Source organism: Euleptes europaea, chromosome 18, assembly GCF_029931775.1.
Source record: "Euleptes europaea isolate rEulEur1 chromosome 18, rEulEur1.hap1, whole genome shotgun sequence".
Taxonomy (NCBI): Eukaryota; Metazoa; Chordata; class Lepidosauria; order Squamata; family Sphaerodactylidae; genus Euleptes; species Euleptes europaea.
In genome coordinates this window covers 37,877,574-37,893,129 of record NC_079329.1, presented here as the reverse complement: position 1 = coordinate 37,893,129, position 15,556 = coordinate 37,877,574, and the positions used below count along the sequence as shown (strand labels likewise).

General features: G+C 43.7%; 1 protein-coding gene across 1 annotated transcript in view; it reads left to right on the top strand.

The window, feature by feature from the left end:
- Positions 1 to 15,556, top strand: part of EFTUD2 (elongation factor Tu GTP binding domain containing 2) — a 43,331-nt gene that overhangs the window by 4,579 nt on the left and 23,196 nt on the right. Inside the window, exons 4-12 of the mRNA XM_056863431.1 lie at positions 4 to 79; positions 2,268 to 2,333; positions 4,858 to 4,893; positions 5,631 to 5,721; positions 7,468 to 7,550; positions 8,751 to 8,917; positions 9,800 to 9,924; positions 13,594 to 13,657; positions 14,366 to 14,456. Of these exons, the coding sequence (XP_056719409.1) occupies positions 4 to 79; positions 2,268 to 2,333; positions 4,858 to 4,893; positions 5,631 to 5,721; positions 7,468 to 7,550; positions 8,751 to 8,917; positions 9,800 to 9,924; positions 13,594 to 13,657; positions 14,366 to 14,456 (799 nt within the window). The remainder of the gene's footprint in view (positions 1 to 3; positions 80 to 2,267; positions 2,334 to 4,857; positions 4,894 to 5,630; positions 5,722 to 7,467; positions 7,551 to 8,750; positions 8,918 to 9,799; positions 9,925 to 13,593; positions 13,658 to 14,365; positions 14,457 to 15,556) is intronic.

Sequence of the window (15,556 nt, the reverse complement as noted above, 5' to 3'; positions counted from 1 at the left end):
CAGCTTCCTAGCTGACTTGATGGACAACTCGGAATTGATCCGGAACGTCACGCTTTGTGGCCACTTGCACCACGGCAAGGTACAGTTAGTGAATAGTGGAAGGCAGCTGAGGGGTAGCCAGTCCATCGGAGGGTTATATGACCCATCAGATTTTCAGACTGTTCCAAAGATACCTGGAAAATCAGGAATTGCTGAGAAATTTCCCTAAAAGGAGGCCTGTCCGTTATTACAGATCTTTCACTGCAATTTTTGGCCCATATATGGTGTTTCCGTGTTACATTATTAGTTTTCAAAGGACCTCGGACAAGACTCAAATTGTCCAGCATCCGACACAGGATTGCAGCCCAGTTCCAGCAGATGTGGTGTGGGGGCTCGTGATTGAATCCCCCTTACAAAAATCTTCCTGCTCTTGGCAAGATACCCTGCATGGGAGAAGTCTAGGCGAGAATCCTCCCTGGCAATTAGTATGTTTCAGAAGCAAGGAATTTTTTTTGTGTATGGAAGAGAAGTGTTGGTTTTTTATACCCCGATTTTCTCTACCTTTAAGGAGTCTCAACGTGGCTTACAATCTACTTTCCCCCCATCCCCACAAAAGGCACCTTGTGAGGTAGGTGGGGCTGAGAAAGTTCTGAGAGAACTGTGACTGGCCCAAGGTCACCCAGCAGGCTTCATGTGGAGGAGCGGGGAATCAAACCCGGCTCTCCAGATTAGAGTCCGCCACTCTTACCATGACGCCACACTGGCTCTCTGTTATATGAGCATCCCCTTGCTGTATCAGCTGATACAGTCTAGCCAGATATTTATCACTCAGCTGCTGTTTGGGAGAACTTGGCCTGAGTTGTAAAATTTTTGGAAATTTTGAAGCGACTTTAAGGGGAGAAAATGGAACTTTGGGGCAAATTGAAATATATTCAATACTTCCTTTTCAGTACTTCCCTAAACTACTGCACAAAATGCATCATTTATAACTTAGCATATAACGGTGTACTGTTTGGAATATTTATGGAATTTTACAGTATAACTATCTGTATTCTATAAGAAAAAATTGCAAATTTACCGAAAGGGTTGCAAACTACTGCATCCTAGTATAGCACATGTATCTTTAATTTTTGCAGTCTGAGATGTAAGAAAGGTAGAAAACAAATTTTGTAATAAACAAAAGAAAATACATTATTTGGAGAAAAACTTCAAATTTGGAGAATTACAGTAGTTAGGAGTTCCAGCATGTTTGGATACCAACTTTATGAAAACACTGAACTCTTTAATAGTGGATTACTGTTATAGCTTATTAATTATTGTAAAAAATATACATTTAAACCAATAAATCTTGTAAATATAGTATATTTATAGTGTAAGTTTTTTTTAATACCTCCCCAAATTTTCCCTTGTAAAGCTGAGAAAGTCCTCAGACTTTTCTATGCTTGGAAAGAATGAAATGCTGTGTAAGACAAGGTTTTTCTCACAGATAAAGATAAAATATTTTGTAGGCTATTTTTCAGAGTTACTTGATATTTTCGAATTTTTCCACTGGAAGAATATAAAATGTTATTAAACCTTTTCACGCTATAAAATTTTAATGTGAAAAAACCTTGCTTTAAGATGGGTTTTACTCATTTTTAAAGTGTCTCAGAGGCATTTCTTTTCAGTGTTCCCCCCATATTTTCCATTGGAAAAATTGAAAAAAGGCCTCGACAAAAAGAGTTTCCCCCTGAATTTTTTGTGTTCCCCCCATGCCATCACATCTTTAACTTGATTATGTACCCTTGAACATGATCTTTAAAGAAGCATTACATGAAGTTGGGAAACACAACAGATAAAAGTGATGCTCTTAGTGGTTGGGCTGGCATGTTTTGTATGTCTATGGCTGTTACCGCACTAGGTATTCCCAGCGATGTATTAAGAGTTTGAAAATGTTATAAAAAACATTGCTTTAAAAGGGTTTTGGCATACCACGTCTTATAAATGGTTGGAAGACGTCTTCACAGCTGAAGGGGCCAAACAAAGTGCGAACAGTATTTTTTATAACGTTTTCAAACTCTTAATACATCGCTGGGAATACAAGTGCGGTAACCCCCTATGTCTGTCTGTCTGTCTGTCTCTTTTGAGTAGTGTAGAAACTCTGCTTGTTGTAGGCAGCAAAACAGGCTGCGTGTGTTTACTGTGGTCTTTGCACTGATAAATTATTTGTGCAAATCAGACCTAAATTCATTTAGCTGGTTGGTGCATTAGTCCAGTTGTTACCTCTTGCTTTTCTGTTGCCTTTTCAGACTTGCTTTGTGGATTGCCTGATTGAGCAGACTCATCCTGAGATTAGGAAGCGATACGACCAGGATGTAAGTTAACTGTGTTTTGTGAGGAAGGGTTGTGATCAATATCGTACATGGGATGTGACATTTAGAGCAGGCAGTCGGTCACAGAGTCTTCCCTGTTCACCTGATTACCGTGCTGTGTCCTATCTAAGACCCAGTTCTCACAGAACTATGTCTGAGCAGTACCACTTCTTACTGAGCGTAGCATGTTTACTCATCTGCACTAATAGAATTCCCTGCATGTAGAAATCTAGGACATCAGGGAGAAGGCTATGCTGCAGTCAGTCTATGGGCAAGATATTTTGGTTTGCCTGAAGAAGTATTTGGTTGTGTGGATCCCTACTGGAAGACTGTGCAGTCCAGTCACATGTTGGGTTCCTCAGTGAGAACAAGGCCCATCTTTCTCTAAATCAGTGGCTCCCATCCTGGGGGCCAGGGATCAGTGGGGGCTCATGGAGTTATTGCAAGGGGTCCATGAATCCATATGCTCACTAAACGTTGTCATTTTTGTCTTTCTGTTATTATGTATTTTCTCAATCAATGGATGCTAATAGTACAACTGCTATCATGTGGGCATCCATAATTTTTTTTGATGTTCAAAAGGGGTCCTCCTATTCTAAAAGGCTGGGAACCCCTTCTCTAAATGAAGAGGTCCTCTGTTATAGAGATGCCATTAACACGTGGAGTTTGCAAGTGGCTGCTACCTAATGCTCGGTTTCCTTCTCTGTCCGAAAGAGATATAAAAGTAATCTTCATAGGGGGTGATGTGAGGCTGACTGACAGAAATCCTGTAAACCTCCTATTGACTAATGCACTGTGGAAGCAATTAAGTAACAGCCTGAACTATGTTAGCCAAATTGCTCGGTTATTAATATTTATATGGGGGAATTAGCAATTTAATAACCAGCAGTGGGCATAACAGCAGGATCTAACCTGTGTCTATGGGAGTCTGTTCCGAGGTTCAAAGAATAAGGCGGAAGCAAAGGTTTCTTTTAGATAGTTTACTTAATACGTGCACAAGCAATCCAATAACACGTACACAACACACAGTCAGAGCCTAGGAAATAAATGTAGTGGAATAGAGACGTTCACCAGTGTGGCAGTTTCCCTTTGAAGAGGGGCAATACTACACCTGATCCAGAAGCGGACATCCAGGGTTCCGTGCTGCTAGAATACGAGAAAAGCGGGGGCAAGGGATTCCCGGGGCTCGGCTAGCGAGACAGGAGGGTATCGTGGCTGGGCTGTGCAAAACCCACACCAGCAGAGTGACAGCAAGTATGAGAGGGGGAAAGGAAGGTAGCTTATGGTTGAGAGCGACCCCAGTTATACTCTTTTTGGGGTGGGGGATAATGGAATTATCCCCTCGTGGTTCCCATGGTGAACAAAAGGTGAATGAAACCTTAATGGTCGGCTGCTAAGGTGTGTCGGGGGCAATTGAGACAGGCTGACTAAAACCTGTGGCTTGCGCAATTCCGGGAGGGTCCGGAGACGATCGCTGATGAGTTTATCTGGCTGGATACAAAGGCACGAATAGCTGCGTCCGGGCGAGTCACTTTTGCAATGCCGGAGGAGCGATCTTTCGTTGCTGATATCACGGAGGCTTCAAATGGGTCATTAATCATGCAGATGGCTGGGTGGGTGCTGGCTACGTGTCTGGTTGTTCCTTGCGAAATGGCTTCTACTGGACACTCGAACGGGGTCACAGGCAAATGGATTCCCTTTGGTTCGCTCGGAGGGGCCGACCTGCCCGTGGTTCCTTCATGCCTGTTTTGCGGGATGGTGCGGGAACCCTTTCCATAGCGTTTGGGGCTTGCCGCATGTCTGGGATGGTGGCAGCACGTAGCTTCTGGGGTTGCCATGTATCCAGTCTGGGAGATGGCAAGCTCGGGGTAACAACTACATCCTTGCCTGGGACAAGTCCTAAAGTCCCTCGGCTGGCTTCCCATCCCTTTCTGCATCCAGCATAAACACACCTCCCATCCTTAGTTCTCAAGCCCTCTTTGGCTCTTTTTCTGCCCTTTGTTTGCCATTATATCTGTCATGCTGAACCCCCCTCCCCCTAGTTTCCTCCTGTCCCATATGCCTGGGGCTGCCTCCTTGAACATCTGTGTAGTGCCATTTTCTCTTAAAGCCCATCCTTTTCATGAAGGCTTTGGTCTCATTCTTCATCTCAGTCTCACTACCTGTAACTGCATTTTGTCACATGTCTCTCCTTGCCGTTCTCTTCCCTCCCTTCTTCTGTCGTCCCACCTGCTGTCATAATTTAGATTGTAAACTCCTTGGGCCAGGGACCTCTCTTTTGTTTGTTGCTCTATAAAAATGTTTTGGACATTGCTGCCCTGTTTTATACCACCCCATTTCCCTTTCTTTTTTTGGGGGGGAGGGGGAGATAAACCTTTGGGCTTTTTTCTTCTCTAGCTCCATCCTCTCCCTGGTTTCTTTCCTCTCTTTCTGTGTTTCTCTAACAAGCTAAAAGAGAGGAAACTGAGATGAATTGGAACAAAATAGTCATGCTTTGGTGATACATTGAGGTTTTTTTTCTCCCCAGCTTTGCTATACAGATATCCTGTTCACTGAACAAGAGGTAAGACCTGCCTTGTAGAGCCCACCAGCTACCTCAAGCTGTTACACCTTTTTCTAGGCTTTTCCCCAATACTGTACTAGCCTTTTGAAGATGTGGGGGGAAGGAGGGACTTAAGTAGTCATCTGAAAATTGTGAGAAAACCACCCAGGCACATCACGGTGGGGTGGGAATGCTTCAGAGGAAGTGTGCCTCCAAACAAAAGGCCCAAAATCAAACTGCTCTTGTGACTTTGGGAAATGGGGAGCACAAGCTGGGCCGACTCTGAAGACCTTAACAGCATGCCCAGGGAGCCTGTGAGCTAATATGGGACCTCTGGTACCTTCATTATTAACAGGGCGAAGGCAGTGCTTTACTTCATACACAGACACCACTGTTCTAGAAAGGACTCAAGGCAGCTTACCAAAGATACCAAAATGGCATCAGAAAATAGCTATAATCAACTATAGAAAAATACCCCAGCTAATAAGAGAATGACACTACAAAATGGTGATTTGAACAGGAATTTGAACTCTGAACATGTTTTGTATACCCATGGCTAAGCACTGAAGGTGGACTTCCTGAGCATTTTTGCTACCCCTCCCCCCTCTTCTTTCAAATTAGCTGTTGTGTGGAAATGTTGTACTGCCAGGAATTTATGCCATTCGGTTTGTCTTTCCCTTCCTCCTATACCATATCCTCATTGCTCGGCCAAATGGTGACCCCCCCACACACACACTCCTAATCTTGATGTTTTTCAGAGGGGAGTTGGGATCAAGAGCACTCCAGTGACCATTGTTCTTCCCGACACCAAAGGGAAATCCTTTCTCTTCAATGTCATGGACACACCAGGTGGGTAAACAGAAGAGGCACAGGCCATGGGAGAAACAAGCGATGTGAGCTTTCTAACAAATATGAAGGCTCTAATTTTTGTGAGTAGTTGGTAGCAGTCCCCACCGATGCTTTGTTGGTAAAGTCAGGCATTGGTGTCTCTGTGCTGAAGTCCAGGTACAGGAATAAAGTGCCCACAGCAAGCAGAGCAGCTGTCTGAATCGTCCTGGAGGAGTCAGGGCGGATTTAAGCAGAACACACTGTGGGCTGCATTGTAACCAAGAATGTAGTCCACCTAACCCAGTGATATGTAACAGTGTGCCAGCTTCAAGCTCATCAGAACTCATCAGGCCAGATGTTATTATAGGAAAAAACCTTGAGGGGAGAAAAAGGACTTTGGTGTAGATGTTGTGCCGGCTTGTCTTTTTGAAATTCTCTTGGTGTTGATGTGGTAAACACTGATGTTTACCACATCAGTGTTAAATGAGGTTTGCATAGTGCATTAGATGCAGAGCAGATTCCAACAGACCTGGTTTCAAGATACTCCAAGCCAGAGGCAATAAATCGATTCCTCTCTGAAGCAAAAACATGTCCAAGAGATGTCTCTGATGTCTCTCAACTAGCGAGACTCAGTCAAAACATAAAAACATGCTTTTCTTGGTCTTTTTACGTAGGCCTTTTGCTTAATTCCAGAATTCAAACTTAGAATGTAAAAAAACAGAGGCTTGGATACCAGGGAGGATTTTGGAGTGCGTGTGTGCAGTTTTTGCCAATTCCCCCCTTTCTGCTGGAGACCTCTGACCCCCCTCTCAGTTGTTCCTGGGGGTCCCTTGTCCCTTACCAGCAGCATCGGGAAGTGGGAGCATGTTGGACTGCAGTGGTAGGGTGGGAGGCAGCAAGAAAGTCATGCTCCACAAACCAAAATCCCTTCTCTCCTGAAATTTCTGGTGGATCCAAGCCACGGTTCATTTGAGCATGTGCAAAATACAGCTGCAATATAATCTGCCAAGTACTGTGAAAAACTGTGGACAGCCCACAGTCACTTGGGATTCTGGTCCTGGTGCCTGACTTGGAAAGCTGGTTCCGTTGAATTCTCTGTGCATCTGATAACGTTCAAATTTAAAATAGCACTTAATGTTTTTGTTGGGGGGGAGGAATGATTTGAAAATACAATTAACTAGTGTTTTAAATACCGTATTTTTCGCTCCATAACACGCACTTTTTTCCTCCTCAAAAGTGAGGGGAAATGTCTGTGCGTGTTATGGAGCGAATGTGTGCACAGAGCCGGCTGGGCGCGCTGGAACGACGCGAGCCAGCTCTGTGCGCCCCGTTCCAGCGTGCCCAGCTGGCTCTGTGCACCCTGCCCGCCTCCCAGCTGGGAGGCAGGCGGGGCGCACAGAGCCGGCTCGCGTTGTTCCAGCGCGAGCCGGCTTTCCCCGCCCCGATGGCCAGCGGGGGGGGGGGGGGGGCGTGTTATGGTCAGGTGCGTGCTATGGAGCGAAAAATATGTTACATATACTACCTTTGACTTGAAAAACTGCTGAATTATTGTTGTGGTGAAGTTGTTGCGTGTTTGAAAGTCAGCAGGGTGCTTCGGTGCTGCAAGCTGTTCCTTTGCTGGGTGCGAAGAGTGCCTTTGGCTTCCCACATTAGGAGCTTGTGAACCGCAACAGACGAAAGCAGGGCTGGTTTTTCATGCTCTGATTCACCCCTTTCTCTTCTTGACTTGACTTTCCACTTCTGGTGGTTGTATTTAACTCTCTAAAGGTCACGTAAACTTCTCTGATGAAGTCACAGCTGGTCTTCGCATTTCTGACGGCGTGGTGCTTTTTATTGATGCTGCTGAGGGGGTGAGTACATCCCTGCTTTTGTCTTATTAACACAAGAGGAAGCAAATGTTAGTGGCAATCTGGAGGATTGTCTTGGAAGAAGGAAGAACGTTTTTCTGTTCAAAGCAAAGATTGAAGATGGCAGCCAGGGACCTATATTTCTGTGCCAGGAAGTAGAATCTGAAACCATTCGGAATGATGTAACTTTGTTTAAAATGGGTGCAGGAGAAATAATTTGGTCATTGTAGCCACTGAAAATGGGATGAGAACAGAGTTTGAAATGATAAGGAAGCTGCATCCAGAGGAAACTTCTGCACTAATGGAACGTGCTGGCCTGGACAATTCATAGAATCTCCACAACTGGAAGTTTTAAAGTAAAGCTGCAGTGGGGCTCTGCCCTGCATCCCTTTCCATGCCACTTGTCAAGTGGTTCTCCCTTTTTAATTTTTTTTATTCACTTCTAATAAATTTTAATTCACTTCTGATAAGTACAATAAAGATACAAGTTGAAGTGTTGTTCAAAAGAAATTACTGGAACACTTGCCCTCCAAAAATGCCATTATTGGTGGTTGCTGCCACCATGTAATTAGCCCCTTCCTCATCATAATTCAGATGTGACTTGATGATAAAATTAAAAAGCCACAAATGCCAGGAGGAAGGGGAGGTTGCAGCTGGTTGGGGGTGGGGAGCGGGCATCAGTGGGGAAATAAGATTTCCCCTGCATATTGTCACAGCTCTTCCTGTTATAATATCTAATCTAGTAGCTCCCTCTTTGTGCCTTTGTTACTCCAAGTGACAAAGAGCTTTTTATTGATTGGTTTGATTTTTTTTAGCTGCTACTCACCCAGGGTCTTGCAGCGACCTACAACAATAAAACAGTATAAACGAGTTAAAAACAACATAAAAACAGATAACAAATATAAAATATTAACATTGAAATATTAAACTAACTATACACCCCAAACTTGTGGATTACACTCCAAAGGCCTAAACAGCCTGAACAATTCAACCTTTGTTTGTTTGTTAATTCACTGGGGGGGGGCAGTCTGCCCAGGGAGAGAATGTTGCATTAAGCACACTTTCAGAAGAGTGAACTTTTTGCTGCTTGTTGAGTGTTGATCCTTCTGCAGGCTGTTCCCCCACCCCCCCAATAGGGGAAGGATTTGTGTTTGATTCCTCACGTCTTGCCTGGCCTCCGCTTTTGCTGTGCCTCCCCTGTAGGTCATGCTCAACACTGAGAGGCTGATTAAGCATGCTGTGCAGGAGAGGTTAGCTGTGACCGTGTGCATCAACAAGATTGACCGGCTGATCCTGGAACTGAAGCTGCCCCCGACTGATGCCTACTACAAGCTACGGCACATCGTGGATGAAGTCAACGGCTTGATCAGGTATGCAGACACCGTTCTTCATGAATTTATCAAGCCATGTGAACCAAGTTTAAAAGTTTTCTTCATATTGGGGGAGGGGGAATCTACGCTTCATTGGAGGAGATCCAGTTTGTTCCTAGATCTGTATTTATTGGTTGAAACCCCTCATGAAATGTAGGTAATGTAGATAAAAGTCTGTTGAACAGTCAGTGTGCATGTGTTTCCCCCCTCATACTCGCCAAGAAACTTGTGCATTTGATCCAAGGCTTTGCAGAGCCTTCCTCCTCAAGAGAAGTAAAATCAGTGGCTAAACTGCCACATTAGAACCTTAAAAGGCCTGGAAAAGCATAACCGTCGTTGATGTGAGCAACAGTGTGTTCTGCTCCTGTAACAGACTTCTGTTCTTTATATTAATGTGTCTGATGTACATTGTTACTGTTACTCTGAAAAGTAATTATTAAAAAGATGTACATCCTCCATATTTTTTCAAAGAAACTATTTCTCCATCACTTTTTGTAAATCTTTAACTGTGCCTTTCTTTTATTATTTTTTTATTTGCATATATGTTTGAGTAAAGGATGGGTTAGCATTAGGGCTATCAACTTGTGTTGACTCTGTTTGCCTTTTAACCAGTTAAACTGCTTGTGGCATCTGATCTAAATCTAAATATCCACTTCTTTGAGATATTAAAAGAAGTAGGAGAGAACTTATGATTCAGTAAGAAGAAATAAACACCAGAATGTGTGGTCCTTGCCTCACAAAAGTCAGGACAGATTCACAATTCAGAGCAATGAATCTGCCAGTTAAATCTCACAACCTTAGTTAGAATGTAGGTCTATCTCTCTCACACACCCGCTCTCCCCATTCTGTGCAATCTGTTAAGAATTGCCTCCTTGTTTGCAGCATGTATTCCACAGATGAGAATCTGATTCTTTCTCCACTCTTGGGCAACGTCTGTTTCGCCAGCTCCCAGTACAGCATCTGCTTCACACTGGGCTCTTTTGCCAAGATCTACGCTGATATGTATGGTAAGGATCGGCCAGAATCTGTGTCCGTGTTGGGAACATCTTGGCTATCTTTTTGCGAGTCTGTCCTATATTGTGGAATCAGACTGTGTTTTACACAAGCATACACGTGCACTCAATCTTTTCAGTGCTGAGCTTCATCTGTGCACATGTGTAACTATGTACTGATTCCTAAGAAGAAGAAAAGGGATGGTTTTAATACCCTGCTTTTCTCTACCGAAAGGAGCCTCAAAGCGACTTACAATCACCTTCCCCCCACACAACAGGCACCTTGTGAGGTAGGTGAGGCTGAGAGAGTTTTGAGAGAACTGTGACTGGCCCAGCAGGCTTCATGTGGAATAGTGGGGAAACAAACCCAGTACACCAGATTAGAGTCCACTGCTCTTAACCACTACACCATCACAGTCCAGTGGGGTAAAAATGAGAAGCCCAGGACAAGGCTGCCCTGCTGAAAGGGTAGGCTATGCAGATAAAGAGCAACTTTCATTCTTAACAGCTGGGGCCACAGATCAACTCCCACCCTGATGGTATCTCTGCATGCAGCCTTTTTTATTCCCACTGTAAGTGAATGGTTGCCATTCGTTTCTGTGATTAAAAAACAAAGCACTTCACTTGCGAGGACAATTGTAAGGTATCCATCCCTCTGCTGATGGCTGGCTGGTCCATGCAGAGGACAGAGAAAAGCGTTACATGTCCCAGGGGTCTTTAGAATGCATTGGTCCTCCCTCCCTGCTGACCCGACCATCATAACTGTGGGCTTGTTGCTGCCCTGGGCTCCTTGGAGGAAAAGTGGAATAAAAATGTGATAGAAGGTGTCAACGCTTCATATTCTCCTTAACAACAGCCTTGCAGTGTTCATCCAGGGTCAAATGTCTGCTCTCACATTTTCGCAGCGTACCTTTGAGATGCTGACAGATCAGGAATGAACGTGTTCAGAGAATGGACTTAATTTGATGAAGGCCCAAGACTTGTTATTATCGCCAGGGTCTGGCCCTGTGACAAAGGGATTAAGTTCCTCCGAGCTTGCACAGAGGAACTTTACCTCCCTGCTGAGTAAATGGTCTAGGGCTTGCACAAGGTCTTGAGGCTTCTGCAAGCCCACTTCCAGTCTTGAATCACGAGGGCTAGGAACTTAGAGAAATTAAGGAGGAAAAGGGATGCTTTTGAGAAAGTGGATTCTCTGCTGCGCTCTACGTTTGCTCAGTTTCTAAAGGAGCCGTGCAGTTTACTGAGGAAAGAGTTAAGAATCGGTCTGCCTCTATGCAAAGTCTCTTCTCATGGGGAAGAGGCTCAGCTGTTTCTGTGCTGAAGGTTATGAGGAAGGTCTTGCTCTTTCTTTGCTGGGGCATCTTTTTAAAGTAACTCTTGGCTGGCTGCTTGTGGAAGGCAATCTGTTCCCTTTTCTGAAAAGCTCAGAAAAGTAGACTGCTTTAGCAGAGATTCCCCCCCCTTTTTATTTCTTTCCAAAAAATGGGGGGGGGGCGACTTAAGGAGAATATACATAAAGACCAAAATATAATAACTGTGGTAGCAGATCTAGACATAAGTTTCTGTAAATGGTTTCCAAATATCTAAAACCAAGTCCATACACAATTGCCATCTATGTGCCGTACATTCAAATATTGATAGAGTTCGAAGGTCCTCAATCCATTTATTTACCAGAGGTGGGCTTTTATCATTCTAGTATTGTAATATAAGTCTTTTAGCTGTATTAGAATCATGGAGGGTCCATTTTCGTTGACCATTGGTTAACTTCCAGGAGACAGGCAAATAGTTTAAAAGGTCACAGACATCCTCAAAAATCAAACATTCTAATATAACACTGATATGGGTAATAACTTCTCAGAAAAAAACGAATGACTGGACGCGCCCAAAACCTATGTTTAAGGGACACGTCCATTGAGTTACAACACCAACAATTAGACAATTTGCTCATTCCTTTGCTAAAGAGTCACTGTGGTGTCCCGTATACCTTGAACATAATTTTTTGCTGAATCAGTCTCAGCTTAAGATCCATGGAGAGAGCAGGTATAAGCCTTAAGGCCATGTCCCATTGCTTTGGCAAAATAGTGCAATCTAGCTCCTTGTTCATTTGCCTGTCTTATTTTTTAATGGACAACAAATACTAACAATGTGTGCTTTGATCCAAAGCTGTATCTAGTATGTCATTAAAATCTCCTCCACCAGATATATAGTCATATGTAAAATTTATCAGGTGGCTGAAACATTGATGAAATGTGTCTGTAGGGTTCACATTTGGACCATACACATTAATCATAACAATAATAGAATCAGAACTTTTTACTACCAAAATAATAAAGCAAGCATTTGGCTCTGTAATCACTTGGTGGACCTGAAAAGAAACACACTTGTGTATCAATATAGCAACCTTTAGATCAATTAGATGTATCTGTAACATGTACCTCACCCAATCCTTACACAAGTAATTCTTATCCTTTCCCATTACATTATTTTTTTTGTACGATCTTTCTACTTGGAAATAACATTTTAATGCTTATTGGAATCCCTCAGGCCCTTAATAGTTCGTGATATGATGTTGAACGTAACACTTGAAGATAATATATCCAACCCACATAGAAAAGTTGCAGAGTATCATATAGAGAACCTTGCTATCTATAGAGTAGTTACCAAAACAGGAAACAAATACTATGTAACAGTTACTGAGATAAGCAAAAAAGACAAAAAATCTCTATAAACTAACCACCAACTATGCAACAAAACTATTCCCATCCCAAAAAGAAAAAAGGACAAAAACTAAACAGAAAATTTTAAAAGTAAGAAAATTAAACATTTTTTTCCACGTCCAGGTTAGATGCTAGAGTTTGTAACATCCCAAGCATGACAGGATGTCCTCTTCATCTCAAATTAAAATGGAACCCTGGACTTACTGTGAAGGTTCCTTTTGTTTGAGAATGAGGAAGACATTCAAGACCCACCCAAGATCTTTTTTAGATTAATGTCTCAGGTGGTGGGGAATCCATCTGCCAACCGGGGCATCCATTTGTGAAACTATTATTGTTTGTTCCTTTCTGTTTCCTACAGTGTTACTTGTTCCTGTTAAGATTAAAGTTATGTTCTTGTGACCCAGTTGTTTTAGAAGGTGGGGATGGATGAAGGCTCAAGGCAATATGGACTGATCTCTTTAGCAGCTGTAGATGCCTCCAAGTGGAAGAGGGCGGGCGCTTCCTTCCCCACCAGGGCTGGAAAGAGCAATCTAGTTCCTGCCTCTTAGGATGATGGGAAGAGGAGTATCCAACTTGAGCAGGCTAAGATCAAATAAAAGGGAATTGAGAGCCACTGTGGGATAGTTGTTAGTGTCAGATTAGGATCTGGGAGAGACCCAGTTACAAATCCCCACTCTGCCACAGAAGCTTGCTGGGTGACCTTGGGCCGGTCGCACACTCTCAGTCTAACCTTGTGATGGTAAGGAAAAATATGTAAGCCGCTCTGAGTCTCCATTGGGGTGAAAGGTGGGATATAAATGAAGACAAAAAATAAATAAATGACACTGTCACAAGTCAATGTCTAGTTGAAGAGAGAACTGCCAGTCTGATTCTCAGGATACGCCACCTGTTTTAAAACCAGAGATGAAAGCTCCACGCAACAGTCAGCTGCACAGCTCAGATCCCTTTCTCTTTTTGTGCTTTACAGGAGACATTAATTACCAGGAGTTTGCGAAGAGGCTTTGGGGGGACATCTACTTCAACCCCAAGACGTAAGGAGCAACTCTATTTCGTTCTTGCTCACTAGGCTTTTCCATTGCAGCTTTTCTTAGGCCCTCATAAACTGAGCAAACATTACTTTGAGCATGCCAGTTATCTACGCTGAGGGGTAGGAGATTGAGAAGAAGCTATGAGACTTCTTTCTTTGGACTGTGCAGGCTTTTGAATTGCAGTCCCTTAAAGTTGTACAGACTATGAGTGGAGGTTATGTTGACAACCCCCTACTCCAAGGCAGAACTACTTCACTACATCAGCCTACCCCCATGTACCACAGCATACCTGTGAACCAAACTGTGCCACACACACAGGACAGATGCACTGTAGAATGGTGCTTATTAAGGAAATGGTGCTGGGTGCCTCCAGCAGTTGAGCTGGGCTCCTGAAACCCAAGTTGCTGAGCATAAACCATCAAGAAAGTTATACCAAGAAAAAAAATGGAATGATACAACTACATTGCCCACCATCATAGGCCCCTAACGTTTGGTCACTGGGGGCTCTGCATCTTTCTCATGCTTCCCAATTTTCTAGTTCTCATGTCTGAGAGAGGAGTGGGGTGCTTCTCCCCAGCGTAGTGCAACTTGTAATACTTGGATAAGAACTCTTGAGCATCCTGATAGAGCCACCATGAAAGGCCTGATAACGAGGCTTTTTTTCATACCCGCCTACACACAGCTTTGTGCTTTTTGGTTTTTTCTCCCCAGGAGGAAGTTCACTAAGAAGGCCCCGACCAGCAGTTCCCAGCGCAGCTTTGTGGAGTTCATTCTTGAGCCTCTGTACAAGATCCTGGCTCAGGTATGTGACTCCCTCTTGTGGGTCGGTGGCTGTTGACAAGGCAGCCTTCTGGGAGTTGGTTTCTTCAAGAAAGGGGATGGACTGGAATGGAGCTGTGCCTTTCTCCCCTTTCCCTGCTCAGTTTTTTCTGTCGCTGATTTGTGCTACTGTCATGGCCTGCGGGGGGAGGGGGGAGTTGTGGATTCCGTAGAACCTTGCAGAACATGTACGGAATGTGGGGTGGACCTGAATGAAATCTAGCTCCCTGAAAATGTTAAGTCTCATTCTTACAGCTGTATAGCAATATTTGCAAAGTGGGCCATTCCTGCTGAAATTGTAGAAACCAAAGAGGTTGCTGAATAAAATTACCAGTAGGATGGGTTTTAGTGTCTTGGCCTCTCTTTTGACTAACAACACCAGAATAAATTATACAAAGTCAGAGATTATTCAGATGCACTCTATTTGCATAATTTATGTTGGTTGTAGAATTTGGCTTTTCTTACTAACCAATTAATTAATTAGAGAGCCAGCATGGTGTAGTGCTTAAAGTGTTGGACTAAAATATGAGAAACTCAGGTTTAAATACCCACTCTGCCATGGAAACTTGCTGAGTGATAGGGGTGACCTTGTGCCAGTCACACACTCTCAGCCTCGACCCTGGCAAGTATTTGAATGGGAGACCTCCAAAGAATACCAGGGTTGTGACACAGATGCAGGCAATGGCAAACCACCTCTGAACTTCTCTTGCCTCAAAAACCCTAAGGGTCGCCATAACAGTCTATGTATTTGCCATTGAAAGAGTGTCTTCGTGTGTGTCAGGACCTGTCTTGTGAGAGGTGTAAGAGATGCAGAAAATACGCACAAGTCTACATGTGTCAAAGGCCAGACTCCTATGAACATAAGTGAACAACATCTCTTGAGGGTGTGGCTGTGCTGCTAACACACACTTCAGGGAGTAGGAGTAGAGATAACTCTCCTTCCCGCTCTGAAGGAAGGTCATCTTGCAGCGTTGGGTGTTTCTCGTCCCATTGCTTGGAGAGGCAGGACTAGAATTAAACTATTTCCTGTCTCTGGGCAAGGAACGCCCACACGCTTCCAGTTATTCTCCTGCCTAGCTGGAG